Source organism: Barbatula barbatula (genome assembly GCF_947034865.1).
Source record: "Barbatula barbatula genome assembly, chromosome: 5".
NCBI lineage: Eukaryota > Metazoa > Chordata > Actinopteri > Cypriniformes > Nemacheilidae > Barbatula > Barbatula barbatula.
This window is the reverse complement of record NC_136769.1, coordinates 23,469,306-23,486,152: the sequence shown is the minus strand read 5'-3', so window position 1 is coordinate 23,486,152 and position 16,847 is coordinate 23,469,306. Positions and strand designations below refer to the sequence as shown.

Genomic DNA, 16,847 nt, shown 5'->3' with positions numbered 1-16,847 from the left:
GTTTGGTGCCTTCTTTCTGTTTTGCGGAAGTAATAAAGTCATAGTGAATGTTAATTCAAGTTAAGGAATGATGACAGAATTTCCATATCTGGGGAAAGTGTCTCTTAAAGATCTCACTGTAATAGATAAAGTCCTATAGAAAAGAATATGGCAGTCAGATATTGACTATAAGAGATTAAAGTAAGTCCTCTGGTGGCATGCAAGGGTGATTAAAGTGTAATTGAGATCTGATTAGACATCCGTGTTGATACCGTGATTGTATTATTCAGTAGCCAGGCTGAGACGCTCTTGATAGCCAAGAACACTTGATTTTCTTTTGATGTGGAGCGTGTTTGTTGCCTTTAACTGGAGCACCTCTCTAATAGTCACTTACTTTCTCTGGTTTTTAACAGAGTGGTACAAGTGCGGTGGTGAACGCTATGGATGTCCGTACAGCGCACAAAATTATTCCTGCCATTCGAACTGAACCATGGAAAAACCTCGCTGGTTATTGCTGGATTCCAACTTGTCCCTTGTCAGAAGAGAGACAATATAGTTTTGGATGACATAAAGATCTTGTCCTTGTTTGATGCGGTCAAATGATACAGGGTCAATAAGGGTTTTGATGCATCCCTGTAGCGATCAGCCATGTCAACATGTAATTTCCAAGAAGAGTATAGGGTTTTATTACTTTTACGTGTTTTTGTTCTGTCTGGTAAAGTTTTCAGAAACACCTCGTGGAAACTAATGTGTTTTCGAGAAAGCTCAAAAAGTATAAGACATTGGAGTAACCTATTGGAGAACCACTCTTAAGAGTCTCAAGTATTCTGATTCTCATAGAGCATTCGATTTTGTTGATAACATTTATTGCTTTAGTGTATCAGTAGGAAATTTCTAAATGAATTTACAAACATTGTTTGCCATTAACCGTAATAATAAAGGGATGGTTTGACCCACACAGAGATCTAATCACACCATCATCAGATCAGTCCGGGATTGGATAAATACAATAAATCCATAAAATGGTGGCAACAACCCAAGAACGCTTGAAAACCTGTCTATTCATACATTACTATCAAACACTTGAATAAGTTGAATGTTTAAAATAATTCCATGAAAAGATTTTATTTTGGAGATGGCGACTTGGTGATGATCGGATCTCTGTCTGTTGTACAAAATGATAAAAATCTACTTTGATCTAAATGGCAAAGAATGTTTGGAAATCTATACTGAGATTTCCTACTGACACATAATAAAAACGACTTATACAAAACTTTCTCCTGTTTTCCGTACCCCAGACTTTTAATTTAGCAATACATTGCCCACAATAAAATCACATGACTTCTCTTGATGCTTGCTCATAAAACCTTGTTTATACTTTAACTTTGACCCAGCAATCCAAAAAATGGTTACATGGGAAAAACATCTTGTCATAACATCGAAACACTGTGGATTATAGATAGAGCTAAATTTGCTAATAACAAACTATGAAAAAATACTTGAGAGTTGAACGTGTCTAATTTCAGATTATGTAACTCAGAAAAATGAGAATTATGTTGGAGATACTTAAACTGCGGTTCTCAATTGTAGTATATCTGACATTCTCAATATTAATGTTTAAGTAATCTGTTTATATAAATGTCATCTCGGTTTCATTTTCTATCAGTTAAGTTTAGCAAAACGACTAAAAGGTTTTTAAAAAGCCAGTGGTTTGTTAATATTCATATTTATAATTTTTAAACATTTAACACACATTTTTTGTCATGATACTGAGAAAAACACATTTGACCACCAAAGCGAGTTAGATGTGGTCCGACAGAGACATCTGTTGACCAACTGAAGAGAAATACTTTCAAATAATAACATTTAATGCCTTTTAATATATGTTCAGACTTATTCAAAATTCTACCGATCAGAACTGTACAGTTTTGAAAACTCCTTTTATACAAACTCTCATATCATTGTTTCTTCGATAATATTATTTATATATGGCCCAGACCAACATTGTTAAATATGAAAAGTGCTTTTGTAAATAACATTAGACCAGGCAAATCAAATCCCCTCTGGTTTGTTTAAAACCTGTGAGAGAAAATATAACAAACGTGAGGTGAGATTTTTAAAGCCTGCAGGGCTTGTTGAACGAAATGGAAACTTTACCTTTTTGAAGAGCTTCAGGCCCAAGTAGTTAGTTGCCATGTCCTTCAGTTTTTTTCCACCACCTGCTTTGCATCGCACATACCCATACAAGTTAGCCCACTGCAGGACTGTTCCCATGAACACAAGCAGCTGCAAACACACACACAGACTAATTTGTACAATTTCCAGCCTTTTTTTCATTATTAAGTGTGAAATTATAATATATATATATAGGCACAATGGTAGTATTTTGTGTTGTAATTTTTTTTAAATGCACATTATTGGTCTTCTGATCAACAGTGACCTTTCACTGATCGTACACATTTGATCATATATCTTAAATAAAATGTAGTTTTCTTAACCCAAACTGAACTGTATATATGCATGAGAATGAAAGAAACTCACCAACCACTTTATGTTAAAAGCAAAAAGACTGCTAAACACAAAGAAAACCCAAAACAGTGGACACACGATCAGACCAAGCCAGAAAATGTTTGACTCCGAGTTTGAGATGTTTTTATTGGTTTCCTATAGGGAAATAAATAAATAGAACATACAGATTTCAACAATAATATCAAACCTGCTGAGCTAAGAAACTCTCTTTGCACTGAACTGAATGTGTTTTGCCTTTTTCCAAAGACAATAAGTCATTAAACATGATCACTAAACTTTGATCTAGTTGTGATAAAAGTGAGCTATAAAGTTGTAGATTACCGCAGTATTGGTTATTTCCATCATAAACATGACTTTTATTGCACTTTCCAAACTGACAAATACTTGCAATGTCCAACTCACCGTTCTGGACTCAAACATCCAGTGACTGTGTCCATCTTCATCCACCCGATTCCACCACCTCAAACCCACCAGCAGCCTCCCCGTCACATTCTCACATAAAACCACAAAACATTATATCCACAATATTATGCATAATAATAATAATAATAGAGCTATATGTTGACGTGATGTCCACCTTTACTGTCCAGAAATCACATGACAGAAGCAAAATGATGGTGACCATGTTGGCGATGAAACTTCGGCTAAAAAGCTCACAAAAGAGGTAGATGAGGATGGCGCTTGTGCGGAAGAACAGATGAAAGAAGCAGGCCTGAGGGTGTCTGAGAAAAACAAGTTCATGTTCATTTATTCTGCTTAATTATTAAACAACACAACACATAAAACAACACATAAAAATGACCGTTTAACATTTTACACACCGCACAATCGAAAACTCACTTGATGTTAGATTTTTTCTCATTGAAGGTACTTTCATCCTCATGGAATAATGGCACTTCACTCCCAGAGTCCTTTACAGCAAACAATTTAAAAACAAAATTCTGTGTATTTGCTGTACTACAGTTTAAGTTTGATAAATAAAGTCCAGTAGTGTTTTCTTTACATAAAACCATCAACTCGCCTGTCTGATCATGCTGGTAAATATACTCTCATTTCCTGCGGACGTGTAACACACGTGTCCCTTCAATAGGAACCAAAATAACGAATGTCCTTTAGTCCTGTAGGGGGCGCTTGACGGCTCTTTAAAGCCCAAACTGCCTTTAAGCTGTATTTAAATATAATCAGACTCTCGCATGTGTATACTAATATAAAAAATAAAGTCATTTATGACGTAACATGCATATAAGCCTTAAATAAGAACCCACGTGAAATATTTTCATGTAACACTGTCAGGGTCTCGAACGACTGTGATTGGTCCGTCCTCTGCAGCGCTGTGAAAAGTCACAAGAGTCACGTCACGTCACTTCACTTCTATACTGCAGTCTTTCGACGGGTATTATTTCACTAGGACTACAAACACTACAAATTGATTTTAAAAGAGTCCGTTCAAACGAAGAACACTTTACAAGTAATATTGCGAGTGTTTTATTAGCAATCGTACCTGACTAATTAGAACGTACTTAGGGCGGCGAGGCTAAGCCCCGCCCATCTCTCGAGTTTCCGGTGTCCTACACTTCCATGCATATGAAAGCAGGTCAATGGAGCTAAGGTATAGTGTGACTGCCACGTTATTGTGTTCCTGTGATCAGATACAAATGACATACAGTCAGCTCCCAGTATTTCTAGTGCAACACGAAAAGTGAGATCAGCGTATTTACTTTACATTTCTGCATTTGGCAGCTGCTTGTATCTTACAAGGCATTCAATACACTTATATCTGTCTGTCTGGGAATCAAACCCACGAAGCATTATGGCAATTACTTACACACTACTTACACACATGACAAAAGATGTGCTGATGTACAGTAGCTTCTGTCCTCTTTTGTCTCACGTCAACAACTGGTTTATTGTTTTACATTCGTCTTAAAGTGTGTCTTTACTGTCACTGCAGTTTATGTTTTACTGACTAACTAGCTTTTGTGAAGTTATACGAGTGAGTGAGCGGTCATATGACAGTCCCACCGTTAGTGACAGACCAAAGGTCCTTCTGGCTCTCTGTCCATTCCTTGAAGCTTCACGATGGCTCTTCAGCAGGACGTCCTGCTCTTTCTTTGCTTTTTACCCTTTGCTAATGCTCTCTACAAGCAATGGATTCCAGACACAAATTTTGAAAATGCGACCAACTGGGACAAAGGCTCGATACCGTGCGGTAGCGACCAAGTGGTGTTTTTAGCGCAGAGGAAAGTGTCTGTTTACGTAGAAACGTCTCACACCATCACTGGAATGAACTTGCCGATGGACGGGGAGTTTATCCTGACGTCTGGCTCTGGCTTTTCTGTGAGAGATGGTGGAGATCCTGGCTGTGGGTCTGGCGTTACGGCTCAGTTTAAAGACTGTGAATCTTTGAAGTGGTTCGACCCGTCACTGTGGGTGGCCGCGACCACTGTCGACGACCTGCACATGGGTACGTATCAGTTTTCGGTCCACGAGGAGAGCGTCCCGTGTCAGTTTGATGACGTTGTGTTTCAGGAGGCCACCTCATTCCGTGTGGATGTTTCTTCGAATCATGACGTCCACGTGAAGAGCGTCTCTGTACTTGGGAAGAAGTTCACCAGCAGCTCTGAGCTCTCCCATTTTCTGTCTTCTAGTTCCGGTAAGCTCCAGTTTCATGGTTCTTCATCCCTCAGCATCGGTGGTGCAGGCTGCAGCGACACCACTGGATGCGTCTGTGGAAATTCTGTGAATCATGACAAGATCTGCGCGAATGTGAAATGCGAGTCGTTGGGTTGCAGGATGCCCCTGCACCCTGTGGGACATTGTTGTGATGTCTGTGGTGCCATTGCGAACGTTCAGTTCTCTTCCAACTTCAACTTCGAGTCATATCGCCAGAGGCTTCAGCACTTGTTCCTCAGCATGCACAAATATGAATCAATACAGCTGGCCATGTCCAAAGTGTTACAAGAGCAGAGGCTGCTGGGAGTGATTCCTTTCGGATCCTCTCAGGAGATTCAGTTGCTGCTTCTGGACCAGAAGACGGGCCACGAAGCGGGAAAGCTAGCTGAAGCCCTTGCTCGTGACATAGCGAAGGATGTCCACAACCACGGCTCCAACCTCGGCATCAGTGCCGTGGAGTTCCAGGCATCCTCAGGAGCGAGTAGCAGTGACGCTTCTGGAAACAGCGCAGGACAAGTGGCCGGAGCCGTGGTGGGCTCACTGGTTGTAGTGGGTTTACTAGCAGTCATTACTGTCCTCTACCGCCGTGGCATTGTTAAATTACCCAAAATGCCTAGCATTCCCTCACTCAGCAAATGGAAGAACAGTAGCGACATTGGTGTGCTTGGTGGCCCACTGGACCAGAGTTTTGATAACCCCATGTTTGACAAACCGACCATGATGCCTGAAGAACCGGGACTGTACGGGACAGAGACTGCGAACTCTATCGCCCTAACTCAGTCAGGGGTCCATTTCATAAATCCTGTTTATGATGAAAGTGACTTTAATGAATGAAGGTGTAGTATTACCACATATGACAACAAAAGAAGCAATCTAAAAGTCTAACAGATTTAAATGTGACGAAAACCTTTTAACACAATCGCTGTAATCTGCATTTAAATCTCCAGATTTGAGTAAGTGGGCTAATGGTAAAAATGGTAAAAAAGCATTTTGTACTATGTTGGTGGAAAGCTCTTATCTTCTTAATTGTGTCCGTTTTCATACCTTGGTAATGTTCTTGATTAAAGTAAAAGCATCAGATATTATTCCTTTTATTTCATTTGTACTTAAAACCTTTAAAAAAGATGAAACCTTTAATTTGCACACGCACACAATACAATACAATACAATGTGCTGTTTGTTGCTTGCCAAAACATTTACCTTTCAAATATCAAAAACATCTGTTCTTCACAATAAAAATCATGAGATTACAGTTTGGATTTGGAAACTATAAAAGAGTGCTATTGGATTCTTGTTTTATCAGGCTCACTATAAATAAACACATATGTGGCGGTCAAAACGTGAAGCCACATTGAAAAAAAGAATTCGGTAAAAAAGGAAATAAACAGAATGGTTTTATAAACCATAGAAATTACTTTTCTAAATGGTCGTTTAAGCAACGTCATGTTCAAAGGTCAGACTTGCCTCATGTGAAGCGCACGAGAGGCTCAAAACATGTGTTTTCTGCATGCCACTTCATTCTGTTAAATTACTGTACATGTGATCTTTGTCCTTTTGTTGTCAGATAAGACATTTGACCTGATTATTGCCCTGTCCACATTTTCATCTTCACACCTAATAAAAGGCTCTTAGTCCTGCCTGTGAGGCAGTTTGCTGAAAGAGAAGCGAGGCAATACTCCAGTACTAAACAAAAGTAAATGTGGTTTATTAGCCTATTATTTACAAAACTTTATGGTCCAGACCGAGTGTATTTTCTTCAGATTTCTTCACATCTAGTGACACAACATATGCTTTCCTGTAGCTCAGTGGTTCGAGCATGGCGCCAAGGTCATGGGTTCGATCCCAGGGATTGCACATACTTAAAAACAAATGTATAGTATAATGCAATGCATGTCGCTAAAGCGTCTGCCAAATGCATAAAAATAATTTCAAAAATGGAGCATATACCTTATTGTTGTCCAAGAAAGTCCAATGGAAAATCATGTGATTATACTATATTTCAAGTTTAAATGGGCTAAATTATGCTAAATTTCTTTATCAGTGCATGCATTTAAAGGGACACTCCAACTAGAAATGAAAAATTCTTTCATGAATTACACCCTCTAGTTGTTCCAAACATGTATACACTTCTTTGTTCGGTTGAACACAAAGAGAGATATTTTGGAATAATGTTAGCAACCAACAGCTCTGAAGCACCATTGACTGCCATAGTAGCAAACATTTAAGTGGCAGTCAAAAGTGCCCCAGAACTGTTTGTTTTCCTACATTCCTCAAAATATATTCTTTTGGGTTCAATAGAACTAAAAAATTACTAGAATGTTTTCCTACTATGGCAGTCAATGGTGCTTCAGAACTGTTGGTTGCTAACATTCTAATAAAATATATCTTTGTGTTCAACCGAACAAAGAAATGTATACATGTCTGGAACAACTATGACAGAATTAAAATTTTTGGGTGGATCCCTTTAAAGGTGTCACATAATTAAAAAACAAATCGTAACACTTTACAGCAAGGGTCAATTTCTTAACATTTGTTAACAATATTACTTTCGTAGACAAATCCGAAGACATTTGACAGAAACGGCAAGGTTATAAATGAATTGTTTTATTGTTACAAACGGATGTCAGTACACTGTAAATAAAGTTGACATATGCGTTATAAAATGTAAATGGCTGTAATTGTAATAAATATTGAGTCAAAACAAACACTTGGTGTTTGGAGAACCTGTTCTACTGCAGCCCTGTTTACTGACAATACACTTTAGTTCAAAAAGAGGGAACTGCTTCGATAACTTCTACACTGTGACTCGACTCTCATGAGCTAACAAACACCTCACTGTCTAAACTAACTCACAGCTCATAACCAAATTACTCATACTTTACAAAATGAGTTATGGCCAGATACATGTAAACAAATGCTACACTATTATCCTTTATACAGTACAGCACAAGCTGCAAACTGTTGGATTCCATTGGATTTCTTTTACATTCCACGCTTGATGAGAATTTAAGCCAAGGATGCATTCGCCCACATCACGTATCTAAACCTCCTGTATATAATAGCAAATAGCCTACTTAGGTTAAAAAAAATATTCATAACTGTGTTGTGAACTTCATATTTTGTGTGTCTAACAAAAATACTGAATTTTATATAGAAGATGTCTTTTGTATAGGCAGGCACAAAAAGCACAGGCACTGAAACGTTTGCCCCATGGGGGAAGTAATATTACGAGACTGCGAGTGCTTGTTATGAGGTGTGACCTCAATTTAGCTCTCTGCATTTGCCACATGACACATAATAACAAAGTCATTAAACTTGAACATAATTACCATATTCGCTGCTTGTGTGAGTCACAGAGGTAATGTTGTCCTTTGGTTATGTTGATCTTTTGGGATCTAAAAAAGCTAGAAAGCTAGTCTTTCGTTGGCCAAATGTTAACATTTAAACAATCCCTGAATTAAGAGAAAATGCTGGGAGGTTTCAAGCCATTGTAAAACATGCATACCGTTGGGTTTCAATCAACCTACTGTATGTCCATATTTTACACAACTGTGGGTTGAAACAACCCAGCATTTTTAGACTTTTTCAACATGATCTTAGACATTAGGGTCATAACCCGGTGTCCTCTACACAGCCTGGGTCTTCTATGGTCTCCAGTCGTCGCTGACAGGTATCCATGATCTTTTTGCGGGGTCCCAATGGAATATGAATGCCCTTAAGGTCATCATCTGAGCATAGCAACAGGGCATCCAGGTCAATTTTTTCTCTCTTGAAGATGGGAATGAATTCATTCATGCTCTGTGTGGCCAAGAACACTTCCAGTGGACTTGTGTCAGGCTCATCATCATCATCCAGCCCCAGTTCCACCTCTTCCCATGGCAGCTCCTGCATGTTCCTCTCCTGCAGGCTACGGGCGCTTCCGATGCTGTTGTTGTCCATATTGGGCAAGCGCTGCATTCGGCTCTGCAGGCGCACATTATCGACTCCCTCGCTGCCTGCCAGACTGCCTTCATCCCTCCGTCCAATGCCAAAAAGTCCACCGCTCACATAGTTGCGGCGGAAAACCATAGTGCCAAGCCCAGGACGGTTGAAGAGCGAGTCGTGACCCGAGTCGGTGCTGATCTCCGAGTGTTCCATGTCGTGCCCATGCAGGTCAGGCTCGCTGATGGCACGTGAGATGGCATCCTCATTGTCGCTTTGGAACATGTCGCGTATGTTGCGACGGGACCGATCCTTAGGATTGACGTACGTGCCCTGCTTCAAGAACATGACATCGTTGCCGAGTTGGAGTCCAGACAAAGAGCGAACGCTCTTTCTTCCGTCTTCATAAATCTTAAAGGTCCCGTCACCTTGCTTCTTCTTCTCGAGCTTCTTCTGGATCTTGGTTTTGCCCCTGGCTGTGGCATGAAGAGTAGCCTAGAACAACAAAGACATTTTATCTCCTGAATATGTAAACTGACATGGCAATTGCCCTTGAAAAAACACTAAGATGGAAACGGAATCATTGATTAGATGCTAGACCTGGGAGTATGGCACGCTATTGGCGGTGTTGAACTGATGTAACTTGCGACTCAAGGTGCTGCTGGTGTAGCTGGAGAAACTCATTGCATCAGAGAAGGATGCTACTGTGGTCTCTCTCTGGAATTTGCGTTCCATACGGCGATGGTGCTTCTGCTGCAGTTTTAGGCATTCTTTGATGCGCCGTTCGGCGTCACGGAAAGCTCGGTCCTTCAGCTTGCTCACTAGTTTGGGGTTTAGGGCCGTCTGCTTGGCAGCGATGGAGTCCAGATAGCGCACGCAGTCCATGTAATTCTTGGTGGCAGCCATGTCCAGAGGCGTGTGGTAGTCGTTGTCCAGGCACCACACGTTGGCACCGAACGACACCAGGAAGGACAAGCAGTTGAGATGACCGTTGGCAGCGGCCAAGTGGAGTGGCGTGTTCCCCCATATGTCACACTTATCTGGGTTCCCCCTGTAAGAGGAGCCGAAAAAAGATCCATATCAGGTGTGGCATTGAAGTATGGCCTCTGTCAGACCTATGACATTTCATTTACAGTATATACTAAGAGTTATATTATACATGCTATATATAATACATACAATAGCTGCATAATTCACACTTCCGTGTGTGAGGTGAGACTGGACAAGGCTTGTCTAAGATGTCATCATCACTGCTTTTAGATCCTAAGAATAGCCGTGGCCACGCTGACAAACCCATGATTTTTTGATTATGTTTTTAGCACTGGCTTGTCATCCGTGAAAGGTAGTGAATAATGTATAAGTCTATGAAACCGACACAACTGCCAGTATTGCAGTTGTGTCATTGTGCATCTACTGTGTAACATGATCAACTAAAAGGTACGAACCGTTTTCTTTCTATTTCGCATTCAATCTGAGTGCAAATATACTGTGAGTCTTCATGGAGTGAGGATGATATAAACCAGTAATTCAGGGTCTAATGTTGATCCTGAGAACTGGATCTGTAATCTGATCACCTGCCTGTGGTAACTCATTGGGTGTCCTCTTACTAGGAAGAAGGATAGGGTTGTGCCGATGATGTCACACAAAATTCCAGTGCACAGAATTTAACCACTAATCCAACTAAACAAAGAAGCAATTCCCAAATAACATCTGCTGAAAACTAAGAACACACAGTAAACAGGATCTGCAAATCATTTTGACAGGAACAGTTTAATATAACTCAAAAAAAGAACATTTTATGACATTATATATACAAATGAATATGGTTTAACCAAATAACCTGTTCGTGACATTTAAACGTGGTTTCTTGAAACCGAAAGTAAACTCTTTTTCCTCACAGAAGGTCTGCATTCGGTAAAAATGAGCTAATAAAATATTTCAAAATCACATTTCATGTCCATTTCTTTCTCATGTGGCAAGTAGCCCTGTAATAGGTGGGATAATGTACAAGCAGCCGGTTGTTATGGCAAGATAATATTTCTTTATTCTGCGATAACAACCGGCTGCTGTACAGTATCCCTTACGTATTAATCCTTGTTAGTGTTAGTTCATGTGAATACAATTCCTCATGTTAGTTTACAGGGCATTAACTAATGTTAACAGTCACAAGGTTTGCTGAAATCAACATGAACAAAGATGAAAAAATGCTGTAAAATAGGTTGTTGTATCTGAAGAAGGCTGAAATTTGCACTTTAGACGACCTGGCTCTGCATCCGTTCCATTGATATCTGAATGCTCACGTTAATAAGATTCAAGGTTCTAATGCATCAATGGACTAAACTACTGTCTTATTTGAGCTTTATCTCTCTCTGTTTGTTGCAACGGGCCTGATGAATATTTAATGGGAGACAGGTGAAGCCCTGCACTGCTGCATTATTCATAAGAAAAGCTGCAAGGTTTTCACAGTCAGCTGAAGGAGCTGTGTGCCATATTGGGTCACGCCAGAATTTAGATTATGACCCACTCACCTGCCTGACCTTGATTTATGGCAAGCCAAAACATTAATCCCATATCTTTATTCACTTATCATACATGTGATAAACAATATCTGTCAATTGCAGTGTGTAATTTTGGGATTTATTTGTAGTCTTTATTACTCTATGAAAATGACTCAAACTGCGGAAAATGCTATGCTTTACAAGCAGCAAATCTCACGATAGCCAGTGGCTTTCAGTGCTAAAACACAAAGCTTTCATTAAGCCACTGCTGTGGAAAGCAGGTCAGCTGTGAATAATCCTTTTGTGTTCACATTTATCAGCATTCAATCATAGGCATTAATGGCCTAAGATCAAATAATGAGTGACTGGTAATGTCAATGCGATCAAACGAATTACAGTAACAAGGAAATGGGAAGGGCAACACGGCCGTTTAAAAAAACATTCACAGTTGTCTGGTTGGCATATGCTTTGAAGCAAAGCACATAACAATGCCTTTACTGTAATAGATTTTTTTCATCAGTCCATGCACTCCTTGAGAATCTGAAACCTCAGGCCATGATCTACACATCCAACGAGCAACAGGACACAACAGACCACCTAAAAACAACAAGCCTATACTGTGGAAGACAACTTTTCCTTTCCTTACTTTTCCTGATGTGTTAAAACTATAACATTGCAGCCTAGACAATATTATGTGTAGCTCATGTCAATGTGGCCGAGAAAAGTCTTCGGAAGTGTGATTAAGGGGGCAGAACATTTTGTTCCACATCCGATGAACTCAAACATACACAAGCCCAGTTACAATCCTTCCTGGATCCTGAACATCACACCAGCTTAGGGACTGTGAACAGAGCGCTGCGCACTGCTGGTCTCTGCGTACACAAAACATACGGGCTTCTTGCTAAAACTACGCACAAAGAGTCTCGAACACATTCGTGTAATCGATAAGATCTACGACACGAGTGACTGCAGAGCCCAGTCTTACCCCCTCCCCACGATCAGGCGCAGCGCGTCCAGGTTGCCGTGGTACGCGGCCCATAGGGTCGGTGTCATGCCATCCTCATCCGGAGCGTTCAGATCCTTGCGCGTCGCTTCTTTCAACAAGTCAAGGTAGCCATCCCGAGCTGCCTTGTGATATTTGTCATTCATGGTGATCTCTAACTTCAGCCTCCATTACTCTTTAACGCTTTCCGCGCATCGGCTCTGAGTCTGAACCCCTGACCATCCGCAGCGCGCATGAGACACTTGGAGTTTCCAAGGACACCTCGGACGCGCCGCACATCGTGAGGGTGTGGCCTAGGTTTTATTCCGACAAAAGTAATCACAATCCTTTCCCTTTGTACGTTTTAAAATGATACATAATTTGAACTCGTTTCATTTAGGAATTCCAGTAGTTATGACCACAACTCCGAAAAAGACCAGCGATTGCTGAGTTTGCCATTTACTGTAAAAACTATGTAGAGTGAATCTTTCTGTAAAAAGCTCCAGCTAGCATCATTTTTAAGGCGTCACACATATTTGTTATGAAGTTAGTGAATATTTACAGCAGTGTTCTTTATGATGCTTATGTACAGTATAATTCACACATTTTGTTCTAATGTATGTGTTGTTTCTGACAGGTTGTAAACTTCTTGTGTGGCTGAGTGCAAATATATGTCATGAGGTGGCACGCTCCACAGAAGGCCAGCGGCTCCTATTCATGGTAACACAATTATCAATGTCAATTCTTGTCATAATAATGTATTTTTAAAAGCACCTGCTGATTTAATCAATCTAAGTGTGCATGAGTAAAAGTAAATAAGCATGAACTTTTCAGCTTGACTTTTATTCCTAGATTATTTAGATTTGCCAAAATTGCTTATGCTTCTCCTTTGGAATTTTGGATTTGGCAAGGCGTTGAATGGGAATGTCAGTGTACAGTGTTAACACAAAAGCAAGAATAATGTATTGTTGCAATGCCATTCAATTGTTCTGTTTATTCAAATATTTACTGGGAGAATTAGGTTGGATATTTCAATTATTCTGAAAAGCTGATACAAGTAAAGTAAATAAAGGCTTAATATTTTGAAAACAGGTAAGATATAAGTAAATAAAAGCCTTCTATTTGTCCATGACTAAGCTGACGGTGCCTGGTTAGCTCCACCGTCACTAAACAGAGAATTGAAAACGTGCAGGTAGCCCTTGGGTTTAACACTGTTATCACAATACACAGGAGCTAATGGCTGGCTTTGATCCAGTGCAAGCAAAGGTGAAATCTATGTAGACTTCCAATATTACCTTGTTAGATTTGAGGATGCACGTCCACTAACATGCAGGTAACACGCAGTGCTCTACGTAAGCAGACAGGAAAACAGTGATTGGTTGGTCAACTATGCAGGTTTGAGGATATATACAGGCTGAGGAAGTTCGAGGCATTTTAACGTGTAAAGAAGTGGGCTTTAGGACTTTTATCTTAGACTCGGACGCTCAGAACTTACAGTTGCTTGTGCTTTCTTGCGAACAGCTCTGCCAACTCAAGCAACATGACCGCAAAAGAAGACTTTGAAGCCAATGACTGCCAGATAACCACCATCCAGGTGGCAACGCAGGGAGAGACGGCACATAATGCGGACAGCCCGGCATCTGCCCACGGTGGGGTCAAAAAGATGGAAAAAGGCCGCAACTGGGGCTGGCTTCTGTCTGGATACATCTCCTTAAATGTCCTGCTCCTGGGGATTGTTTTAGTGAGCGGAAGCGTCTTCAACGGCACCCAGATTTCATCTTCACACCTGCAGATTTACCTCATCATACTGGTCATTCTCACTACCATCTGGATGGTTTACTACAAAGCCCACACATGCAGGGTGGACAGTGCCGTGCTATACAAAGATAGCCACGCTGGACCGGTCTGGCTGAGAGGTGAGACTTCATTCTTACTGAAGTTGGTCAATGACTGAAATGCTTTGGATTAAGTTGAATCAAAGCTTTTGTTGAATTAAAATTTTGATCTCTCGATATGTGGAGCAGTAGTGGTTTGTAATGAAGTACGTGTCAATGTTACTAATACTCTGTGTGTGTCTTCTTCAGCTGGCTTGGTTTTGTTTGGCGTCTGCAGTGTTCTCATGGATATTTTTAAGATCGTTTACTATGTGGGTTATGTACACTGCGAGTCAGCCGTGAAGATAGTGTTCCCTGCTGTGCAAGCCGTGTTTGTTATGGTGCAGGTAAGTTAAAAAACCTTTTTGCATTTCTATACAAGACATTTTTTAAGCATAATCAGTATATTTATTGAATACGTTTTTTATGTCACCACTGTTAAAAATATGACTACGTAATTGTTGTTTTGTCTTTTTTCTGGCCTGGTATCTAATATTGTTTTTTGATTCTAACTGTGTTTTTTAAACATACTCTTGTCTCCATTTCAGACATATTTTCTCTGGGTTCATGCTAAAGACTGTGTACAGCTACAGAAACACATCACCCGGTAAGTTTTTCTTCTTATATCAGACTGACTTGCCTTATCTGTAGTCAATGAATTTCCTGGTCTTTTGCTATCTTGACCAGAACGACAGGTCAGGAGGAGAAAGGTGATGGGAAAGTCAGGCAAGCGTAGGTACATTATCACACTCATTCAGACCTGAGATCGTATAGGAAATGAAGCATTTGTAACCACAGCGTCTGTGACGTCTTGTGTGTGGAGCAATGAGCATACATTTTAAGGAAATGTTTGCCAGGCTAAGGATTTGATAGGGAACAAAGATCTTGCATTCAGTTTGTAAAAAACGAGGGGCGGGTATCGCTGTATAGTAATATTTACCCTCTCTTTGTAGCTATGGTCTGATGTTGACCTTGTCAACGAATCTGGTGGTGTGGATGGCCGCTGTGACAGAGGAATCGCTCCATCAGACCATTATTCCAAACGACTCTAACAGTTCATCCAACACCCCCCACGGCTTTAACTTCTCACTGAGAGCGACAGGTCAGTAAATGCATATTACACTATGAATAAATGAAAAAGACTCACTTAGACTGACCAGAAATCCCTATATCCAAAGTCATAGGATAAATGCTTTAGCATTCTCCGTCCTTTTGTTTTCAGCCCCCGGCCATTGCAAGTGCATCCACGATTTCTGCGACGTCTTCGAGAAGGCTTTCTATTACTTGTACCCTTTCAACATTGAGTACAGCCTCTTCGCCTCGGCGATGGCCTATGTCATGTGGAAAAACGTTGGCCGCCAGATGGACGAACACCACAACCATCTCCGATTCAGGCTGTGGGACGTTCTGGTCGGTCCAGTGGCGGGACTGATTGTTTTTGTGGCGGGTCTGGCTACGTTCGTGGTGTATGAAGTGGACATGTCCAAAGGGGACCCAAACAAGAAGGAGGAAGCTCTGACGATCCATTATGTCACGAACATAGTCACCATCACGCTGATGTCCATAGCCACGCTGAGTGGCTGTATCTTCTTCCAGCTGGATAAGAGGGAGCAAGTGTCCGAGAAGAACCCTACGCGGAGTCTAGATGTGGGACTGCTTGTGGGATCTTCTCTGGGCCAGTTCCTCATCTGTTACTTCACCATCGTGGCCTTGCTGGCATCAGGGGTCAAAGGGCATGTAAATGGGCTCACTCTAGGCTCTTCTATTCTGACTGTGATCCAGCTGTGTCTACAGAACTCCTTCCTCATCAAGGGCCTCCACCGGATGCCTTTCAAAGAGACGCCAACGGCAACCGTCTTTGCTAACGCCAGGGTAGTTCAGAGGGACCCGGATAGACGGAACAGCTCTATCGTTCCGGCTCACGCGCTTCCCATCACCCTGACGCTGCTTCAGGGCCGACTCTCCTGGAAGAGGAGGATCCTCAAGGAGATTTGTGCCTTCCTGCTCATCTGCAATATTATTGTAAGTACTTGACCTTCGTAATTGTGGGGCAAACCCGCAGGACACTTCATTGCATTTCTAACACGTGGGAGGTCTTTCACATCGCACACGTGATTTCTAACTCAGGGGTTTGCTTTGTTTTTTAGCTGTGGATCATTCCTGCCTTTGGAGCCCGGCCTCAGTTTGACAACCCTGTTGGATCAGACATCTATGAATTTAAAACATGGGTAGCTGTGGTGAACATTGGGATGCCGTTTGGGATCTTCTACCGCATGCACTCAGTGGCCAGCCTTTTCGAAGTGTGCCTTGCCTCATAAACTGCCCACTTAAGAACTCTTCTTATGCACATACATTTGTAATATATATATATATATTTTTTTTATATTATAT

At 41.0% G+C, this 16,847-nt stretch overlaps 4 protein-coding genes across 5 annotated transcripts; 2 read left to right on the top strand and 2 right to left on the bottom strand.

Annotated features, from left to right (window-relative positions):
* Positions 1–1,258: 1,258 nt before the first annotated feature.
* On the bottom strand, positions 1,259–3,967 carry LOC306894561 (Golgi apparatus membrane protein TVP23 homolog B). Of its 2 annotated transcripts, XM_079457217.1 has the most exons (8): positions 3,774–3,967; positions 3,530–3,673; positions 3,349–3,419; positions 3,086–3,230; positions 2,911–3,000; positions 2,521–2,643; positions 2,137–2,265; positions 1,259–2,058 (listed from the first exon to the last, which is right to left on the bottom strand). In XM_079457217.1, exons 1-8 carry the CDS (start codon positions 3,786–3,788, stop codon positions 2,032–2,034), a joined length of 744 nt encoding a protein of 247 aa, XP_079313343.1. In that variant the 5' UTR covers positions 3,789–3,967; the 3' UTR covers positions 1,259–2,031. The 2 variants fall into 2 exon arrangements, with proteins under 2 accessions (XP_079313343.1, XP_079313344.1); XM_079457218.1 differs by lacking the exon at positions 3,530–3,673.
* A 608-nt stretch (positions 3,968–4,575) lies between these two features.
* On the top strand, positions 4,576–6,258 carry amn (amnion associated transmembrane protein). Its single transcript, XM_079457795.1, has one exon. The coding sequence runs from the start codon at positions 4,588–4,590 to the stop codon at positions 6,013–6,015; it is 1,428 nt and encodes a 475-aa protein (XP_079313921.1). The 5' UTR covers positions 4,576–4,587; the 3' UTR covers positions 6,016–6,258.
* Positions 6,259–7,770: 1,512 nt separating this feature from the next.
* Positions 7,771–12,867, bottom strand: ush1ga (Usher syndrome 1Ga (autosomal recessive)). The gene is made up of 3 exons (XM_079457347.1): positions 12,586–12,867; positions 9,703–10,153; positions 7,771–9,597 (listed from the first exon to the last, which is right to left on the bottom strand). The coding sequence occupies exons 1-3, from the start codon at positions 12,747–12,749 to the stop codon at positions 8,791–8,793; spliced, it is 1,422 nt and encodes a 473-aa protein (XP_079313473.1). The 5' UTR covers positions 12,750–12,867; the 3' UTR covers positions 7,771–8,790.
* Positions 12,868–14,122: 1,255 nt separating this feature from the next.
* Positions 14,123–16,774, top strand: otop2 (otopetrin 2; the record flags this gene model as incomplete). The annotated part of the gene is made up of 6 exons (XM_079457792.1): positions 14,123–14,498; positions 14,667–14,803; positions 15,005–15,063; positions 15,410–15,558; positions 15,679–16,478; positions 16,604–16,774. 6 exons carry the CDS (start codon positions 14,123–14,125, stop codon positions 16,772–16,774), a joined length of 1,692 nt encoding a protein of 563 aa, XP_079313918.1.
* Positions 16,775–16,847: the final 73 nt, after the last annotated feature.

Coding starts and splice junctions, on each gene's coding strand:
- LOC306894561 (XM_079457217.1), bottom strand. Junction 2,644..2,910: donor GGATGTTTGAGTCCAGAACG/GTGAGTTGGACA, acceptor ATTTCCCTATAG/GAAACCAATAAAAACATCTC. Junction 2,059..2,136: donor GCCTGAAGCTCTTCAAAAAG/GTAAAGTTTCCA, acceptor TTTCTCTCACAG/GTTTTAAACAAACCAGAGGG.
- amn (XM_079457795.1), top strand. CDS start 4,588: ATGGCTCTTCAGCAGGACGTCCTGCTCTTTCTTTGCTTTTTACCCTTT.
- ush1ga (XM_079457347.1), bottom strand. CDS start 12,749: ATGAATGACAAATATCACAAGGCAGCTCGGGATGGCTACCTTGACTTG. Junction 10,154..12,585: donor CGCCTGATCGTGGGGAGGGG/GTAAGACTGGGC, acceptor CTCCTCTTACAG/GGGGAACCCAGATAAGTGTG. Junction 9,598..9,702: donor ATAGCGTGCCATACTCCCAG/GTCTAGCATCTA, acceptor TTGTTGTTCTAG/GCTACTCTTCATGCCACAGC.